This window comes from Laetiporus sulphureus (genome assembly GCF_001632365.1).
Source record: "Laetiporus sulphureus 93-53 unplaced genomic scaffold LAESUscaffold_1, whole genome shotgun sequence".
Lineage (NCBI taxonomy): Eukaryota > Fungi > Basidiomycota > Agaricomycetes > Polyporales > Laetiporaceae > Laetiporus > Laetiporus sulphureus.
Genome location: NW_024468510.1, coordinates 1,206,803 through 1,222,158, shown reverse-complemented (window position 1 = coordinate 1,222,158; position 15,356 = coordinate 1,206,803). Strand labels below are relative to the sequence as shown.

The 15,356-nt window shown below is 53.2% G+C and overlaps 7 protein-coding genes across 7 annotated transcripts; 3 read left to right on the top strand and 4 right to left on the bottom strand.

Annotated features, from left to right (window-relative positions):
* The first annotated feature begins 65 nt into the window (after positions 1-65).
* LAESUDRAFT_669029 (5-aminolevulinic acid synthase) lies at positions 66-2,279 on the top strand. The gene is made up of 3 exons (XM_040905392.1): positions 66-751; positions 819-1,390; positions 1,444-2,279. The coding sequence occupies exons 1-3, from the start codon at positions 210-212 to the stop codon at positions 2,223-2,225; spliced, it is 1,896 nt and encodes a 631-aa protein (XP_040770431.1). The 5' UTR covers positions 66-209; the 3' UTR covers positions 2,226-2,279.
* On the bottom strand, positions 2,035-3,808 carry LAESUDRAFT_689896 (uncharacterized protein). Its single transcript, XM_040906037.1, has 4 exons — positions 2,961-3,808; positions 2,801-2,901; positions 2,674-2,739; positions 2,035-2,621 (listed from the first exon to the last, which is right to left on the bottom strand). The coding sequence occupies exons 1-4, from the start codon at positions 3,778-3,780 to the stop codon at positions 2,433-2,435; spliced, it is 1,176 nt and encodes a 391-aa protein (XP_040770430.1). The 5' UTR covers positions 3,781-3,808; the 3' UTR covers positions 2,035-2,432.
* Positions 3,809-3,960: 152 nt separating this feature from the next.
* LAESUDRAFT_753955 (ARF/SAR superfamily) lies at positions 3,961-4,862 on the top strand (the record flags this gene model as incomplete). Its single annotated transcript, XM_040911824.1, has 7 exons — positions 3,961-4,068; positions 4,127-4,150; positions 4,208-4,235; positions 4,288-4,316; positions 4,368-4,420; positions 4,467-4,760; positions 4,835-4,862. The coding sequence occupies 7 exons, from the start codon at positions 3,961-3,963 to the stop codon at positions 4,860-4,862; spliced, it is 564 nt and encodes a 187-aa protein (XP_040770429.1).
* A 231-nt stretch (positions 4,863-5,093) lies between these two features.
* On the bottom strand, positions 5,094-6,553 carry LAESUDRAFT_733488 (WD40 repeat-like protein; the record flags this gene model as incomplete). The annotated part of the gene is made up of 4 exons (XM_040910428.1): positions 5,094-5,706; positions 5,762-6,202; positions 6,262-6,364; positions 6,427-6,553. 4 exons carry the CDS (start codon positions 6,551-6,553, stop codon positions 5,094-5,096), a joined length of 1,284 nt encoding a protein of 427 aa, XP_040770428.1.
* A 1,643-nt stretch (positions 6,554-8,196) lies between these two features.
* On the top strand, positions 8,197-9,864 carry LAESUDRAFT_808426 (mitochondrial NAD-homo-isocitrate dehydrogenase LysB; the record flags this gene model as incomplete). Its single annotated transcript, XM_040914065.1, has 10 exons — positions 8,197-8,490; positions 8,541-8,582; positions 8,640-8,733; positions 8,786-8,854; positions 8,918-9,049; positions 9,115-9,263; positions 9,331-9,348; positions 9,403-9,450; positions 9,501-9,581; positions 9,639-9,864. Exons 1-10 carry the CDS (start codon positions 8,267-8,269, stop codon positions 9,862-9,864), a joined length of 1,083 nt encoding a protein of 360 aa, XP_040770427.1. The 5' UTR covers positions 8,197-8,266.
* Positions 9,865-10,630: 766 nt separating this feature from the next.
* LAESUDRAFT_21283 (uncharacterized protein) lies at positions 10,631-12,948 on the bottom strand. Its single transcript, XM_040901606.1, has 14 exons — positions 12,642-12,948; positions 12,421-12,583; positions 12,185-12,345; positions 11,944-12,127; positions 11,849-11,887; positions 11,665-11,799; positions 11,544-11,609; positions 11,448-11,489; positions 11,332-11,385; positions 11,151-11,270; positions 10,944-11,096; positions 10,857-10,880; positions 10,767-10,802; positions 10,631-10,716 (listed from the first exon to the last, which is right to left on the bottom strand). Exons 1-14 carry the CDS (start codon positions 12,834-12,836, stop codon positions 10,673-10,675), a joined length of 1,416 nt encoding a protein of 471 aa, XP_040770426.1. The 5' UTR covers positions 12,837-12,948; the 3' UTR covers positions 10,631-10,672.
* Positions 12,949-13,129: 181 nt separating this feature from the next.
* LAESUDRAFT_719219 (alpha/beta-hydrolase) lies at positions 13,130-15,039 on the bottom strand. The gene is made up of 6 exons (XM_040907589.1): positions 14,824-15,039; positions 14,721-14,771; positions 13,796-14,670; positions 13,657-13,740; positions 13,488-13,601; positions 13,130-13,434 (listed from the first exon to the last, which is right to left on the bottom strand). The coding sequence occupies exons 1-6, from the start codon at positions 14,916-14,918 to the stop codon at positions 13,355-13,357; spliced, it is 1,299 nt and encodes a 432-aa protein (XP_040770425.1). The 5' UTR covers positions 14,919-15,039; the 3' UTR covers positions 13,130-13,354.
* Positions 15,040-15,356: the final 317 nt, after the last annotated feature.

Sequence of the window (15,356 nt, the reverse complement as noted above, 5' to 3'; positions counted from 1 at the left end):
CCGCCCATAAGAGGAAGCCAGCGCACGATCGTCGCGCTTCACCTTCCCCCGCCAACATGGATAGGCTCTCCTCTCTCGCAAAGTTCAAGTCCTCCTGCCCCTTCCTCGGCCGCAGCAAAACCTCCACCCTCCGCACCCTATGCACCTCGTCCTCCTCGCGCTACCCGTCGCTCTCGCGTCTCACAGAGCGCGCGACCCAGTGCCCCGTGATGGGCCCTGCCCTCCAGCTCCGTTCCAGCCAGATGGTCGCTGGCTACGCGAGCTTCGCGGGCAGCGCTGAATTCAAGCAGATCCACGAGGAGAAGGGCGTGTACCCCGTCCCCACCGGAACCAATATCGAGAAATGTCCCCATGCGTCCAAGGCCCTCGCCGCCGCCCGCATGGCTGAAGACCTCGCTAAGGTCGCCAAGGACAAGGCCGCCGCTCGCTCTACGTCCAAGGCTGCTGCTGCGTCGGGCTGCCCGTTCCACGCGGCCCAAGCACAGGCAGACAAGCAGGCTCAGCCCCCGCAGAGCAAGGACAAGGAAACGGAGGCCGCTTCGACCGGCGGCTTCGACTACGAGAAGTTCTACATGATCGAGTTGGAGAAAAAGCATCAGGATGCTTCGTACCGCTACTTCACCAATATCAATCGTCTCGCACACAAGTTTCCCATCGCACACACCGGTAATCCCAAGGATGAAGTCGAGGTGTGGTGCGCAAACGACTATCTCGGGATGGGAAACAACCCGATCGTTCTCGAGACCATGCAGTAAGTCACGCCTTCATTCATTTTTCGCTAGTCTTAACCCGATGATTGACGCGTATGACGTTTTTAGCCGTACCTTGGATACTTACGGGCACGGGGCCGGTGGCACCCGGAACATCGCGGGGAACACCGGGATGCATCTCACACTCGAAGAGGAACTCGCGGCGCTGCACCGAAAGGACGCGGCGCTGGTCTTTTCGTCGTGCTATGTCGCCAATGATGCTACGCTCACCACCCTCGGGAGCAAGCTCCCTGGTTGTGTGTACTTTTCCGACGTGATGAACCATGCCTCCATGATTCAGGGAATGCGACACTCGGGCGCCAAACGCGTCATCTTCAAGCACAACGACCTCCAGGACCTTGAGAGCAAGCTGGCGCAGTACCCGAAAGAGACGCCCAAAATCGTCGCCTTCGAAAGTGTTTACTCCATGTGCGGCAGTATCGGGCCTATCGCTGAGATCTGTGACCTCGCGAAGCAGTACGGTGCCTTGACTTTCCTCGATGAGGTTCATGCCGTCGGTCTTTACGGTCCGCACGGTGCTGGTGTTGCGGAGCATCTCGATTGGGAGGCACAGAAACGCGCTGGTAACAGGCGCGAACCCGTCAGCGGCTCGATCATGGACCGTATTGACATCATCACTGGTCAGTGCATACGCACAATGCGTGTCAACATATATTGAATGGCTCGTCTACAGGTACTCTTGGCAAGGCATACGGCGCTATTGGCGGTTACATCGCAGGTTCCACGGAATTTGTTGACATGATCAGATCCTACGCTGCTGGTTTCATCTTCACGACCTCCCTCCCTCCGACGAACATGGCAGGCGCGCGCGCCAGCATCTCGTACCAGCGGGAGTACCTCGGCGACCGCCAGCTCATGCAACTCAACGTTCGTGAGGTCAAGTCCCGCATGGAAGCGCTCGATATCCCTGTTGTCCCCGGTCCCTCGCACATCATCCCTATCCTCATCGGCGATCCCGCCCTCGCAAGGCTCGCGTCCGACACGCTCCTTGCGAAGCACAACGTGTACGTCCAGGCGATCAATTATCCGACGGTTGCGCGTGGTGAGGAACGCCTGCGATTCACGGTCACGCCCGGACACAACATCGAACAGATTGCTCGCCTCGCGCGTGCGGTGGACCAGACTTTCACGGAGCTCGGCATCAAGCGCACGTCGCAGTGGAAGGCTGAGGGCGGCCGTGCAAATGTAGGCATGCCCGACGCGAAACCGGTGCAGCCGATTTGGACGGACGAGCACCTTGGTCTGGTCGATGGCACTGCGCCGAAGGTCTTGCACACAGGCCAACAGAGAATTGTGGATGCTCGCGCCGTCAAGGTCACTCGTGACAAGTTCAACAACCTCCTGGGTCCTATGGTTGAGAAATCGACTGCGATGAAGGTGCAGGTCGACGTCGCTGAGTTGGCCCTGCAGGCTGATGCTCTGCATGTGCCTACCCCGGTGGCGGTCGCTGCCTGAACCGCTCGTAAACACTCTTTTGTCACTTGATCTGGACTAGCTGTGGAATTTTTGTCGGCGCCTACGTGCAGTTGAAATTGTCTTGTACTTTGCATGTACTGCGTTGGTGTTGACTTGAAATAAGAAATTCTGTCGTCGTTCATGGGTCATGGCGACGGCATTGCTGGTGTACATGTGCGATGTGTAAGCGTAAAAATCGGGGATATGCTATGAGGATTGTTCATGAACAAGAACTGCGAGCAGGGCCGATGCGCGGGATCGTTTTATCTCAATGTCTCCAGTAGGATTTGACGGCTCCACGTCAGAAGGTTTCGCAGCAGCTTGCTCTGTAGAACCTACAGCAACATCCGAGGTCGGCTGATCTTCCAGCATGTCTCGACAACTCTTTATGAGTGCCTGGACGAAGTATCAGCATGCTGTGACTACCCGCAACCTGTCGAGCACTCACATCTCGTGCTCCTCCTTTCATATTAGCTAGGTATCGCTGCAACAACGTCATGTATTCGTCTGTTATCTATAGCAACAGGATCCCCGTTAGCACGACGCGACGGACCGGAAGAACACCGTGCACTCACCGCGCGTGCAGACCATACATTCCGGATGAGCCAATTCTGGCGCGCCTTATTGAACTTCCAGCTCACAGGATCGTCGAATTGCGTGAACGCGTAGTGCAGTGCTATAATATAGGATCAGCAGTGAGCGAGGATACATTTCAAAAGGTATAGAAGAGCATACCCTTGCGGGCCTGTTCGCTCAGGGACTCATCATTGTTCGGGTCCTGTTTTCGTTTCTTTTTCTTGTGCTCCTTCGTGGTGCTACCATCTTCCTGTACGTCCGTGTCTCTCTTCCGTTTCCTCCTCTGGTGCTTCTCTTGAGCCACAGGCTCTTCCTCGGCCTGCTGTGTCTGCTGGGCTCCCTCCGACGCGTCCTTCTTGTGCTTGCGTTTCTCCTTAGCCATAGGCTTTCCTTCGGCTTCCACCGTCTCCTGGGCTCCCTCCGACGCGTCCTTCTTGTGTTTGCGTTTCTCTTTACGCGTCTTCTTCGCGTCTACCGCGTCCTCTGATCTGTCCTGCGCAGTTACCTGCCCATCCGCATCTCCAACGTTCTTATCGTCATCCGTTAGTAGCTGAGGCACATCATCGACACTGTCCTGCTGCTTTCTGCTCTTTTTCTTCCGCTTCTTGTCTATTAACGTTACAGCATCACGCGCAGCACCTTCCTCTGCGACGGATTGTTCTGCTTGATTTCGATCGCTTCTCTTGTTCTTCCTCGGCTTTCCATCTATCTTTACAGAATCCTCAGCCACAAATTGCGCAGCGACCTCAGCTGCGCTTTTAACATCTTTCTTCTTCCGCTTCTTGTCCTTGATGTGCTCCGCCGCCTGCGCAAGATTTCTGTCCGTTGCTTCTGAACCGGCCTCTGCGAGCTTTGCTTTCTTCCTGGACGACTTGTTGCGTTCACCCGCTCCAGAGTCGTGTTTCTCCTTAGACTTTAGGGATTTTCGCATGTCTTTCGTGTGAGAGCCGTCATTTACGGCCATAGCATCGACAGACATGATGGAAAGGATGCTAGGGTGAGTTTGCAGGAGAAATCGTAGCCGAGCCAGGCGAGCGGTAACAGCGAGGTTATTTATGGGCGGTTCTCGTACGTAAGCCAGGTGGTGATCGGCCTGCTTATTGCAGCTGCACGTTTGCGGGAACGGCTCTCTTGCCAACCTGCACCCTCCACGTCCACCATGGGTCTCTCATTATCGTCGCTATTCACTTCACTCTCCTCGCTCGTGCACTGGAGTAAAGAGAAGGATGTCCGGATACTGATGCTTGGCCTTGACTCCGCGGGCAAGGTGCGCGTCGAAATGCTGTAGCGGCAGAACGGACATTGACCGATCCATGTTCTGACAGACAACCATCCTTTACAGACTACAGGTGAATGCTTGTCAAATCGTGTGTCAATGATCTACCAATATTCAGCTGCGGTGCTAGATCGGAGAAGTAGTGTCCACCATCCCTAGTAGGTCAGCCCGCTCTCGGTGGTGCGTCGGCTGACAAGCCATGTCACATAGCCATCGGCTTCAACGTGGAGACAGTAGAAGTTGGTTGAACAGAATTGTCGATGAGTCTATTTTGCTGACTAGCTGGACAGTATAAGAATATCAAGTTCCAAGTGTGGGATCTCGGGGGCCAGTCAAGTATCCGGTATGTATTACCTGTATGCTTCCTGCATCCACGCTCATATACGCAGACCATACTGGCGGTGTTACTTCCCCAATACTGCTGCGATCATTTATGTCATCGATTCCTCTGACACTGCGCGACTGTCCATATCACGGTCGGAACTGCTCACTATGCTATCTGAGGAAGAGCTTGCTGGCGTGCCATTGCTGGTCTTCTGCAACAAGCAGGACGTTGAGGGTGCGCTGAAGCCTGAGGAGATTAGCGAACAGCTGGGACTCGCAGGAGGGGAGAAAGAGCGCCAATGGAGCGTGCGTGGAAGTTGCGCGCTGAAAGGCGAGGGTCTCGAAGAAGGTCTGGACTGGTGCGTGAATCTACCCTATCATTGTGATCATCGCAGGCCTGCATCAGCGCCGCTCATGACGATACGGACTTTAGGCTGGTCAATGCAATTCAAAAGAAATAGGCTATACGCCGAACTTGCAACATACCTTAGTCGTCTCTTGCTATTGCTGGGCTCTGCGTGGACATTATCTATTGCATATTCATACCCGTTGTACAGCTACTAATGCCATCTATCTCATGTTGAACAAACAGCGACTCTCGGGCATAATGAGCGGGAATTAAGGCTGGTGGATACGATACATCTGTTGAAATAGGGTTGAGATATACGCTTAATAGTCCGGGTCCGATCTACTTAGTTCGTCGCCCAACTCCATTCCCATTCCATCTCCTCATTATCATCATGGCACCTTCGAGAAACTTCCATGTTCGGCCTCCACACTCTAACAGTGGTATCTTCCGAAGAGGTCGCCAGCATGCCATCTGCCCAGTCCAGCGAGCCCGCTTCTCGAACATGCCCGCGTAGCTGCACCGCTGGCGGGGCGCCGCCGCTTCGCGCGTGTCTTGACGACGCAGCGTTACTAACGTCGAACAAGAAGACACGTCCGTCGCACGCGTTTCCGTTTGCGAGCCATCGTCCGCACGGTGACAGGGCGAGGTGTACATAGAATGAGTTCGTTTGCATGTCCGGGTGGGTATATGTCCAGGGATCCTGCGCTTCCACGTAGCCGGACAGAGGGTCGAGAGACGGCAGGGAGTAGGTGTGTATGCGGGAGTCCCTGCCAAGTGCAAAGAGCAGTCCGGCGGTGGGTCCGCGCCCTGGCACAATGGAGGTGATTCCTCGAGGACGGCGCGTGCCCTGCAGAGTTGTTGGGTCTAACGACGACATGCACAGAGGTGTTGTCGTCGGTCCATCGTACTGCAGCTCTTTGCCGCGTGCTTGACGCAAGTCCCATTGTCGAAGGATTCTACATGCTCACATATCAAATAAAAACGCACCTATAATAACTGAAGACGACGTACCCATCGCAAGATCCGCTGCTGATCAACCGGTAAGGGTCACCCTCTGTGTATGCAATACCCGTCACGCTCCGCGGGGTATGTATTGACTTGCCTATTCTTCTCTTGGGTTGCTGGCCTTCAGGTTCATGCGCTCCCAACACCATGATGGCTGCTCCCGATCGCCCATCGGAGCCGGCACGGCATTCTGTCCTCAGATCCCACACATGGATGGTGCCATCCCGACTCCCACTGCACAAGATGTCCCCGTCCCTCGATGGTTCCCATGCCACACATTTGACAGTGCTGGAGTGGCCTTCAAGAACACGTACTATCCTATTTTCAGGCGACACCGACGACTCTAGCGTCGAGATACCAACGGTTTGGTCACCAGATGCAGTGGCCAGAAGCGTATCAGAGGGAGACCATTGGACATCGAAAATGCCGTTCGCATGCGAGATGAAACTCTCGCGTTGAGGTTCTAGAATTGATGTGTGAATATGAATTCAAATCAGAGACGTTACGACGTGCCACAATTCCAGTTTTGTCGCTTGCTGGTGTTTACGACGTGTACTGAACCTTGATCTGTGGCGACCGCCAGCAACGACTTCCCGCCGCGCTTTGCCTCTGACAGGAGCAATTGTTGAGATTTGATATACAATTGGTAGAAGATGGCTATGAATACATACCGTGAGTGTAAGACAAGCAGTATGGTATGGTCATGAATGACCGCGCGTCATCAGGATGGAACCTATAAAGGTCCGTCTTAGAAGAGGAGACAAAGGTCTCAAGTATTGGACGCGTCGAAACTTTCATTGAAGGTCAATCTCGATGCTCTAGTAACAGGATAATGGTAGAACCCACAGGAAGGAAGTCTCCTGAATCCAGCAGCTGCCATCATGGCAGAGTCTCTCAAAGCGAACGCGGTCCGTTTACGTGCTCTATCCCTCACAACAGAGTCGTCCACAATATCATCATCGCTTTCACATTCTTGGGAGGCGATGTCATTTTCACGCGTCTTCAGGGCAACTTTCACGCGCTTCTTCTGGCGACCATCTAAATCTATCGAGGGCCTCTTGCGGTCTGCAGGTGGGTTCAAGAGCTGGGACACTGAGCATCCTGAACTTCCTTTCTGAGCTTGAAGGTTAGTGCGATTGACAAGAACAGGTTGCGAGGAAGAGTTCGACGTGAGGAGCATAGCGGGTGGAGGTTTCGCAGATGGAATAGGCGCTGATGGGTCGCGCTGAGGACTCTGCACGTGATCGTGACGAGCGTTTGTTGGCCACCGACTCAGACACTGCTTCACCGAAGCCCACATCAACGACTGGGAAGAGAAAGAAGTTCGCACGTCAGAGAGACAACTTCCATGTACTACCGCGCATTAAAGGCCTTGCTCACTGCTGCGGCCAACTTCAACTCGAAACATAAGGCTGTTGATAGCATAAGTCGTAGTATCTCTGACAGGGTGGCCAGCCATGGTGTGACGGGAGGCTGACAACGAATCCCTCTCTTCGCTTGATCCGCTCAATTGTTGATCGCTATGGTGTTGCCAGATGAGGCATGGGATGTTGGGATCTAACGAGCAAATGTTGTTGATATATTATTCGACATTGTGGAGACAGGTCTCAACATTCATTGAACGGTCTCTACAGCATATTCTATAGAGCAGAGCTTACGTGGCCGCTTGAAATGCAGTAGTATCATTTAAATTTCCCGACGAGAAGGATTTCACTCACCTCAAGACGCAAAAAGACATTTACTGGCAAGCTCTACGGGGATGAGAGAACATCGCCTGCAATGACGGCGGAACCAACTGCACATGTCGCATTGGCCATGATACAGCACCGTACGGTATTGTCTGACAGACACCTATAAACAGAGATCATAATGTCAAACGTTTCATGGAGAATTACGCACTAGACATGCCACCTCCGGTCTCTTCTCTGCAAGTGCTATGCCACTCTATTGAGCCATCAAATGAAATGTAGACAGGCCACCGCCGATGAAGTCACAGACTGTGGGCTTCGGCGTGCATCTTTGCATGCATACATAGACGGCTCTACCACGCCGGGAAGAGCCATCCGAAGGAAGCGGATAAGCTCTACGAACATTGGCGTAAATTTGGTTCTTGGACGCTCCGGAAGATACGAACCCGTAAGCCTATTAAAAACACATAGCATTCGTGACCTGCAGTCTGCCGAGACAGCTAATTGCTTGATTCTGATGACAATGCTCGGATAGACGGGGCGTGGGCGTCATGAACTATAAGTGCAATGCTGGCAAGCAGAGAGTAATGCAGTGACAGCTAGGCACTATACTTCATGCCAGTGCTGGAAAAAATACGATCAGAGCAAGATGCGATTCGCGCGCGCAAGAAGGATTGGCGCCGGACGTGACGCGACGACCACGTGATGCCAAAACTTGCGTCAAAGCAAAGTGATTGGGCGCGTCGGTCCCTCGGGTCGAAAGTCTCCGCAAACCTTGGGTGTAAATCGTTCATCTTGGTCTCACATACATTCCGTCGCAAAGATGGCGTTCCGCGCTCCCTTGCGCATGATGTCGAGCGTTGCCCGGCAGAAGCTCAAGATCGGTCTCATCCCCGCAGACGGGATCGGCAGGGAGGTCATTCCGGCAGCGCGGGCAACCCTCGAGGCGCTTGGATCCGACATTCCAAAGCTCGAGTTCGTAGACCTGGAGGCAGGCTTTGAGCTGTTCGCGACGTCGGGAGAAGCGCTGCCGGAGGACACTGTTGAGTACGTTTCACGCAGGATTGTACCGCTGAGGTCCTGTGAACGTCCCCCAGAGCCCTCAAGGAATGCGACTGCGCTCTATTCGGTGCGGTCAGGTACGTCGTTTGCTGTTGCAATTTTTTGAAATATGTATTAATTTCACCTTATTGCAGCTCTCCCATTAAGAAGGTCACTGGCTACTCGTCTCCCATTGTCGGACTGCGTAAGAAGCTCGACCTCTATGCCAATGTGCGACCGGTAGTATCCGTACGTGTTACCTCTTTCTTTCTACTTCTTGCATGTTAAAGGTATGCCTTAGGTTCCCAAAGATCCCTCTGCGAAGCCGAACATCGATCTAGTTGTCGTCCGAGAGAACACGGAGTGCTTGGTATAGTCTTCCGCTTGCATGACGAACCCTCCGTCCGTGACCCGTCTTCCATACAATGCACAGTACATTAAGCATGAGACTATGACACGCACCGAACATGGGAGAGAAGCACGCGCGACGCGTCTTATCACAGAACGTGCCTCGCGCCGCATCGGCAAGATGGCGTTCGAGATCGCTCTCAAGAGGCCTCGCAAGGTGAATCCCGCGATGCAAGCTGTTGCACATTTCCTAAATACTAAGAGTGCTACTCGTCGATTTAGCTAGTCACCATCATCCACAAGTCCAATGTTCTCTCTGTCACGGACGGCCTCTTCAGGGAGTCCATTCACAGCGTAAAGCGGTTGGAAGAGGACGGTCGCTTTGATAGTATCACCCTCGAGGAGCAGATTGTAGACAGCGCAGTCTATCGGTACGTTTGACTTTCGCATACTCATTTAATGTGGTTCCGTCTTGACTTTTTTTGATATTCTGTGCAGGCTGATTCGGGAACCTCAGTCAGTCTAACTTGTCGAGATGCTCGCAGTATGTGACGCATGCATTTGCGCTAGGATCTATGATGTTATGGTGGCGCCGAACCTTTACGGCGACATTCTCTCGTGCGTTGCCACTCTCTGCATTCTGCCTCCTAACTAACAATAGATTGCAGAGATGCCGCAGCAGCGCTCGTCGGCTCATTGGGACTGGTGCCTTCGATAAATGCTGGCGACGACTTCGTCATGGGCGAGCCGTACGTCATTCCTGGAAGCGTTTCCTTCCTTGAGCTTACTATCCATATGCTCCATAGTGTGCACGGCTCGGCGCCCGATATCGCGGGTCGCGAGATTGCTAACCCGCTTGCGGCGATCCGTTCTGCCGCGCTCATGTTGCGACACATGGGCTATGGTAAGGGCGCGGACAGAATCGACAACGCCGTCAACGAGGTCATCCGCGAGGAACAAGTGCTGACGCCCGACCTGGGTGGAAAGAGCAAGACCCACGAGGTGCTCGCGGAAGTGCTCAGGAAGATGTGAGCAGTTGCGAATAAAAACATTCGATAGCCGTAGCTACCGATGTATAATTCAGAATGTACTGCATAATCTATGATATGCACATGCTACAGCAAAGCCGTCGGTGCGCGATTAGTGGTCACAACGCGCCTTAGCGCTTAGGCGGGGCTACCCTAAACTGTGCTGGTCCGTGCGCGCGCCGAGCGACAGCATATATACGAACCTCCGACAGGCTGATTCCTTACCACTCTGGCCTTTTGGCTTAGATCAAGTGTAGTATCTGTTCTTAATAGTTTAACCACTATTATGGAGGCACCGCCTCCATTATTGGTTATCTAATTTTTGCCGCCCTTGTCCTCCGGGCTCTGCTTGCAACCTGGGGGCGCGATGACCTTGCCACTGCAGTACCGGCTTGTGTCGTCGGGGGATCTTCTCTTTCTCTTTGTTGCTTCTTATGCGGTCCGTCAGTTGACGGTCTTCAAGAGGTAGCAAATGGACTGAGGGAGAATCTTGGTTCAAATTGTGATTAATGGAGTACTGGCGTTGGTGGATCTTCTCTTTCTTTTTGATACTTATCTGTCGGTCGTCTTTTGGCGGCCGGCAGAAAGTAACAAATGGAATGAGAGATATTTTTGTTTTGTTTTGTGACCAATGGATTGCTTCCGCCACTTCCATTACAGCGTTGACTATGATGAAATGGAATGTAGATGTAGTAACAACTGTACTTTATAATCATGCGAAAGAATAATGCGACAGTCGACAATTTGAAGCTAGTAATGAACGACCCCCATGAGAAGCCGCGACGGCCACGTCCGAAATGCTCCTGCCTCCGCTAATAATGAGATCCTTGCTTGATTCTCTTTTTGGGTCCTGTGTCTGCACAAAAGTCAATGCCTGACCGGATCGGTAGTCCTTCGCAGACTTACCATCTTCCTCTCTCTTAATCCGCTTAAACGATGGCACTAGCCATGAATGTAAGAGAACGAATCATGCAGATCAATGTTTACGGGACTTACAGCTCGACATTTGTTCACCCCGCACTGCAAATCAACGCAATGATTAACACAACTTCGTTGAGCTACGTTGACGGCATTGGTACATACCTTGATTTCTCTGCTGTATGCTGCTCCCAGTTGGAGGCCCTGCATACAAGTAATGTGTAAAAACAGACTTTGTGGGAACAACGTGGAACATACGGGAAGGAGGCGGAGGTAGCGCATGCTCCAGAGGCTCTGGTTTCACCGGGAGCATATATTCTGCAGCATTTTCGTCAACAGAGTGAAGACAATCATTTGAGATTATTCATGTACCTTTTCTCGGTACTGAGGACTGTCCACGCGGTCTGGGATCCGTTGTCGTTGACGTTGAGGCTCGAGATAGCACCTCGGGAGGGAGGCTATGTTCTTGAAGCTCCGGTTTGACGCGTACATCTGCATGCGCAATAACGATTCAGCATCGCGATGCATCTTATAGGTATGACTGCTAGCTGACCCAATATCGGAGTGTTGTGCGGTATCTCTGTCATAGGGACAGGCCGCGTCGCCGCTTCCCGAGCTGCGCGTTAGCATTTCATATAATCAGCAAAATGCGCTCTGTCGCAGACTCACGCAGAGTTAGCAGAGGTTGTGGAGCAACCGTGACACTCTGCGCTGCTGTTCATGAATCAGCTTACGTCACCTAAGTCAGTGAACGTGTCTACTTACATTCAGCGGCAAGGCGCTGCGATCTTTCGAACATCGCTATGAATGCCGCCGATGGCTGCTTTTCCGCTGGAGACGGTCAATGGTGAGTCACGCATCTGTGATGAGCTCGATATGCACCGACCTGGCACGGGGGATTTTTCTCTTTTCACCGTCACTTCAGGCGCCTCCATTTTCACGCGGGTATCACGGAGCTCTTCTGCAAATGGAATGGAGTCTTCCGACGGCTCCTGCTTGACGAACATCATTGCCGCATCCTCTGGTTCAAATTCAGACATTTTATGCGCAAGTTCACTGCAAGATGGTACCTTCTTCATATGGATCGTGTTTGCCAAGTTTGAGTCGGCCTAGAGGTGCACATATGCTGAATGCAAGCAATCCACACCATAACATGTCCACCGACCTTGCACTGGCATCTCGTGCACCTGCTCTGACCCGACCTCTCGCTCCTCTTCGTTATCGTCGCCGTCATCGTCGCCATCACTATCATGACTATGCTCTGCAGCATTCCTTGACTCCTCCTCTGCCAACTGCGCAGTTTGAGCATTCTCCAAATGTGCAGGTCGCTCATATGGCTTGAATACACTCTAAACCAACACAACGTGAACAAAGCAGTAGAGATCACTTAGCAGTGCGACACGTACTGGCGGCGTGCGTTGCCGAGTCTTGGGCAGCGGAAGAGACAAGTCTGCACATCTCCTGTCCGCTAGCGAAGCCCAATGTACCCGTGGGTACGGTAACTTTACCGGGAAATGAACGTGCGGAGGTGGATCTCCTCCAAGGGGTACGATCTCGAGCCACTGATCTGTGCGGGGCCATCCGTCAGCTCTACAACATGCACCACCAGCGCATCCGCAGACACCTGGTTGTGACTACCTACGGTTAACTGGGTCCCCCTTGCTCCTGTAATTGTACTCAAACACGTGGGAGACGCGGTTTTTGTCGGCGGGATTTTCGACTTTGAGGAACTCTCGCCATTTGTGCGCGCCGAGGAGAGGCGCGATGTCGACGTCTTCTGGGAGTTTCACGATGACCTCGGTGCGCTGAGATCGTGTCGCTAACTGAATACACTTCCATAGTGTTGGATATGGCAGTACGTACGGTGTTCACCGAGTAGATCGCCTCTGCATCCACCTTCTTGTCCAACATGTAGAAGACCCATGCGCCGAGGTAGTTGAAGTATCTCGGAGTGCGAGCCTTGCCTATCGCATTTCCTGGCCACGGATCCTCGATGACGATGAACTTGCAACCCGGGTCGTCTTCGTACGGAGGGCCTCTTTTCTTTGATTTCACCATGCTAGGCGATGACACAGATCTTCTAGTCAATGATAGTCTTTATCAATTCATAATCAGGGCTCGATGAGCGCAGGTAGTCCGTCAGGAAATTAGGACAGAGGTGATGATGCCCTTCTGCGACTAGGAGATGGTCCGAGACGGAGGAAGCACGGCTGGTGCCGTCCTCTACGGTGTACAAAGGACAAAGCTGCTGCCATCACTCCGCCATCACAACTGTGAGAAGTTATGAACCCAGCGAGCGACATGAGGCAGGAGCGTGTCAACGACTCTCAGCCAGGTCAATGCTGGATGATCGTGGATCGACAAAGAGAGAATGACGCGCTTTCTTCGCGTTCGATAACCTCACTGAAAACTACCAGTGAGCCTAATACGACGAAGACAGTAGACATGCAGATTATAAGAGATGTACAGAAAGATGACGATCTATATAGTGATCTATAACAAGAATGGCGTTCCAAGGTCCACATTATCTCCGAAGTCCTAACCCACGAGAAAATGATACTGGCCACATAGGCAGGCTACACTTGCGGCCTGTCCTGGTGACGATCTAGTTCCTTGACGAGGAGATCGTTGACGGCCTTCGGGTTATCTAGGTACACTGTCGTTCTCGTTGAGCATCCACCTCATATGATGAAATCTAAAAAGGCTCACCATGATGGCCGGCGTGCGGAACGATGTACATCTTTCCGTCGCCGTTGCCTGCTTGACGCAGGTTCTCTACGGCCTGTGCACCGCCCTCCGGATCCATCCAGTCGCTATCGCCATCTAAGAGCAAGCATCAGACTCCATCCATGACGAAGCACATACGCATGACACTCACAGACAAAGGTGATTGGGATCTTGAGGGCAGCTATGCGGTCTACGAGAGGTCTTCGTGCGTGTGCACCCGGTGCAAGCAAATGTGCTAAGTCGTTCGTCAATCAGTATGTCCCAAAAGCATGACACCGGCAGCTGCTCACAAACGCAATACTCTCCCGAGCCCTTCGCTAGAACCAGATTGACGATATAGTCATGCAGGGCTCTCGTGTCTTCTTCATTCAGACCAATGAAACGTCGACTGGAATATTTGCCGACCAACATAGGACTGAAAAACAACGACGACCTCACTACCTGGAACGGACTCCATCCCTCCTCCCAGAGATACGTGAGCAACCTCCGAGAGCGGCTCTCTTTCCTCTGCGCCTCCAGCTGGCCAGTCTTCAGCCGCTCAATGCGCCGCTGCGTCGCACGCTCTGCATGGTCTGCGCTCAATGCGCTCGTGTCCTGCTCGTCGGTGACCTCGCGCGAGTAGACAGTGCTGTTTGGGTCCCGCGGAACACCCGCAGGGGAGAGCAGGATGATCTTGCTCACGCGCGTGGGATACTTCAGCGCATAGGCAACGCTCAGGTAGCCTCCAAGGGAGTGACCGATAAGAGTTATGCGCTCGAGCCCCATGTGTTGCCGCCATTGTTCAAGAGAGTCGACAAAGAACCCCTCAGCCTCCTTCACGCGGCCGTCTATGTCATTGCGTTTCGCCTTTATCGAGAACGGTACACGGGCAGAACGACCCATACCCAGCCAGTCAACCGCATACACGGGCGTACCAGAGCGACCAGCCCAGTTGCCCAATGCGAAAAGATTCTGGTAGAAAAAACCGAGCCCTGCACCATATCCATGGAGGAGAACGGCTGGAGGATGATTGTGTGGCTTCAATGGAGAGATGGGCGTCATTGCGAGGGTGTTCAGATAGTGCTTAGGGTTGTCGAGCTCCACGCGCTTGCTTTGGGCGACGACCGGTGTCTTGTCATCTGGGCTTTGGGGTGGAGAGCCTGCGGGTCTGAAGAAAGGCAACTTCCTGAATGGATGTGAGCAGTGGGCCACATCGGGCGAGTGGTCTGAACGCACCTCAGCAGACGCTCCTCGGCGGCGGCACTTTCTTTTTCTCCCGCAGCCCACCTGATAGCACCGTAAGCTAAAGCTGTGCGGGATTGATACAACCAGCACTCACCAACTCTTCAGGCTTGATACAAGCGTCGATGGGATCTCCCGGGCTGGGGGCAGTGGCAGGATATTCGCAGGTATAGATGCAGTACTGGCAGCCATGGCCACAGAGAGACGCAGTCTGGAAAGTCTGAGAGAGGTCGTGATGAGGGCGTGATGGAGGGCGGAAGAGAGAAAGAGATTACATATACGGAGAGGCGAGGAGAGGATATGGATTTCTGAGAGGCAGTGCCGCATGCCGAACCCATTCGTCGCCGGGGCGGGATGGGGATGGGGATCTGACATAAGCATGTGGCCTCCGTAGCGCACGTGCAGCACTGCGATATTAATTGCCTCGATCAACGGACATACGACAAGCAATACATAAGTGCATCGCTGTCATAAATTATAAAGCAGACTACAGGCTACAGTAAACCATCGCGATCAACGTCCTTCAATACTGTCCATCTCGCCCCCTCCCTCGCCCCCGCCCCCGCCCTCTTCCCCTCGCGTTGTGCCCTCCTTGTGCGTTGCCAGATGACCCGTATCCATAACCACCGG

Coding starts and splice junctions, on each gene's coding strand:
- LAESUDRAFT_669029 (XM_040905392.1), top strand. CDS start 210: ATGGGCCCTGCCCTCCAGCTCCGTTCCAGCCAGATGGTCGCTGGCTAC. Junction 752..818: donor ATCGTTCTCGAGACCATGCA/GTAAGTCACGCC, acceptor TGACGTTTTTAG/CCGTACCTTGGATACTTACG. Junction 1,391..1,443: donor CCGTATTGACATCATCACTG/GTCAGTGCATAC, acceptor GCTCGTCTACAG/GTACTCTTGGCAAGGCATAC.
- LAESUDRAFT_689896 (XM_040906037.1), bottom strand. CDS start 3,780: ATGTCTGTCGATGCTATGGCCGTAAATGACGGCTCTCACACGAAAGAC. Junction 2,902..2,960: donor GAGCGAACAGGCCCGCAAGG/GTATGCTCTTCT, acceptor CCTATATTATAG/CACTGCACTACGCGTTCACG. Junction 2,622..2,673: donor TGAAAGGAGGAGCACGAGAT/GTGAGTGCTCGA, acceptor TACTTCGTCCAG/GCACTCATAAAGAGTTGTCG.
- LAESUDRAFT_21283 (XM_040901606.1), bottom strand. CDS start 12,836: ATGGTGAAATCAAAGAAAAGAGGCCCTCCGTACGAAGACGACCCGGGT. Junction 12,346..12,420: donor CAAGGGGGACCCAGTTAACC/GTAGGTAGTCAC, acceptor GGCCCCGCACAG/ATCAGTGGCTCGAGATCGTA. Junction 11,800..11,848: donor ACACGATCCATATGAAGAAG/GTACCATCTTGC, acceptor AATTTGAACCAG/AGGATGCGGCAATGATGTTC.
- LAESUDRAFT_719219 (XM_040907589.1), bottom strand. CDS start 14,918: ATGGCTGCCAGTACTGCATCTATACCTGCGAATATCCTGCCACTGCCC. Junction 14,671..14,720: donor GCCGAGGAGCGTCTGCTGAG/GTGCGTTCAGAC, acceptor ACATCCATTCAG/GAAGTTGCCTTTCTTCAGAC. Junction 13,435..13,487: donor TCCGCACGCCGGCCATCATG/GTGAGCCTTTTT, acceptor CGAGAACGACAG/TGTACCTAGATAACCCGAAG.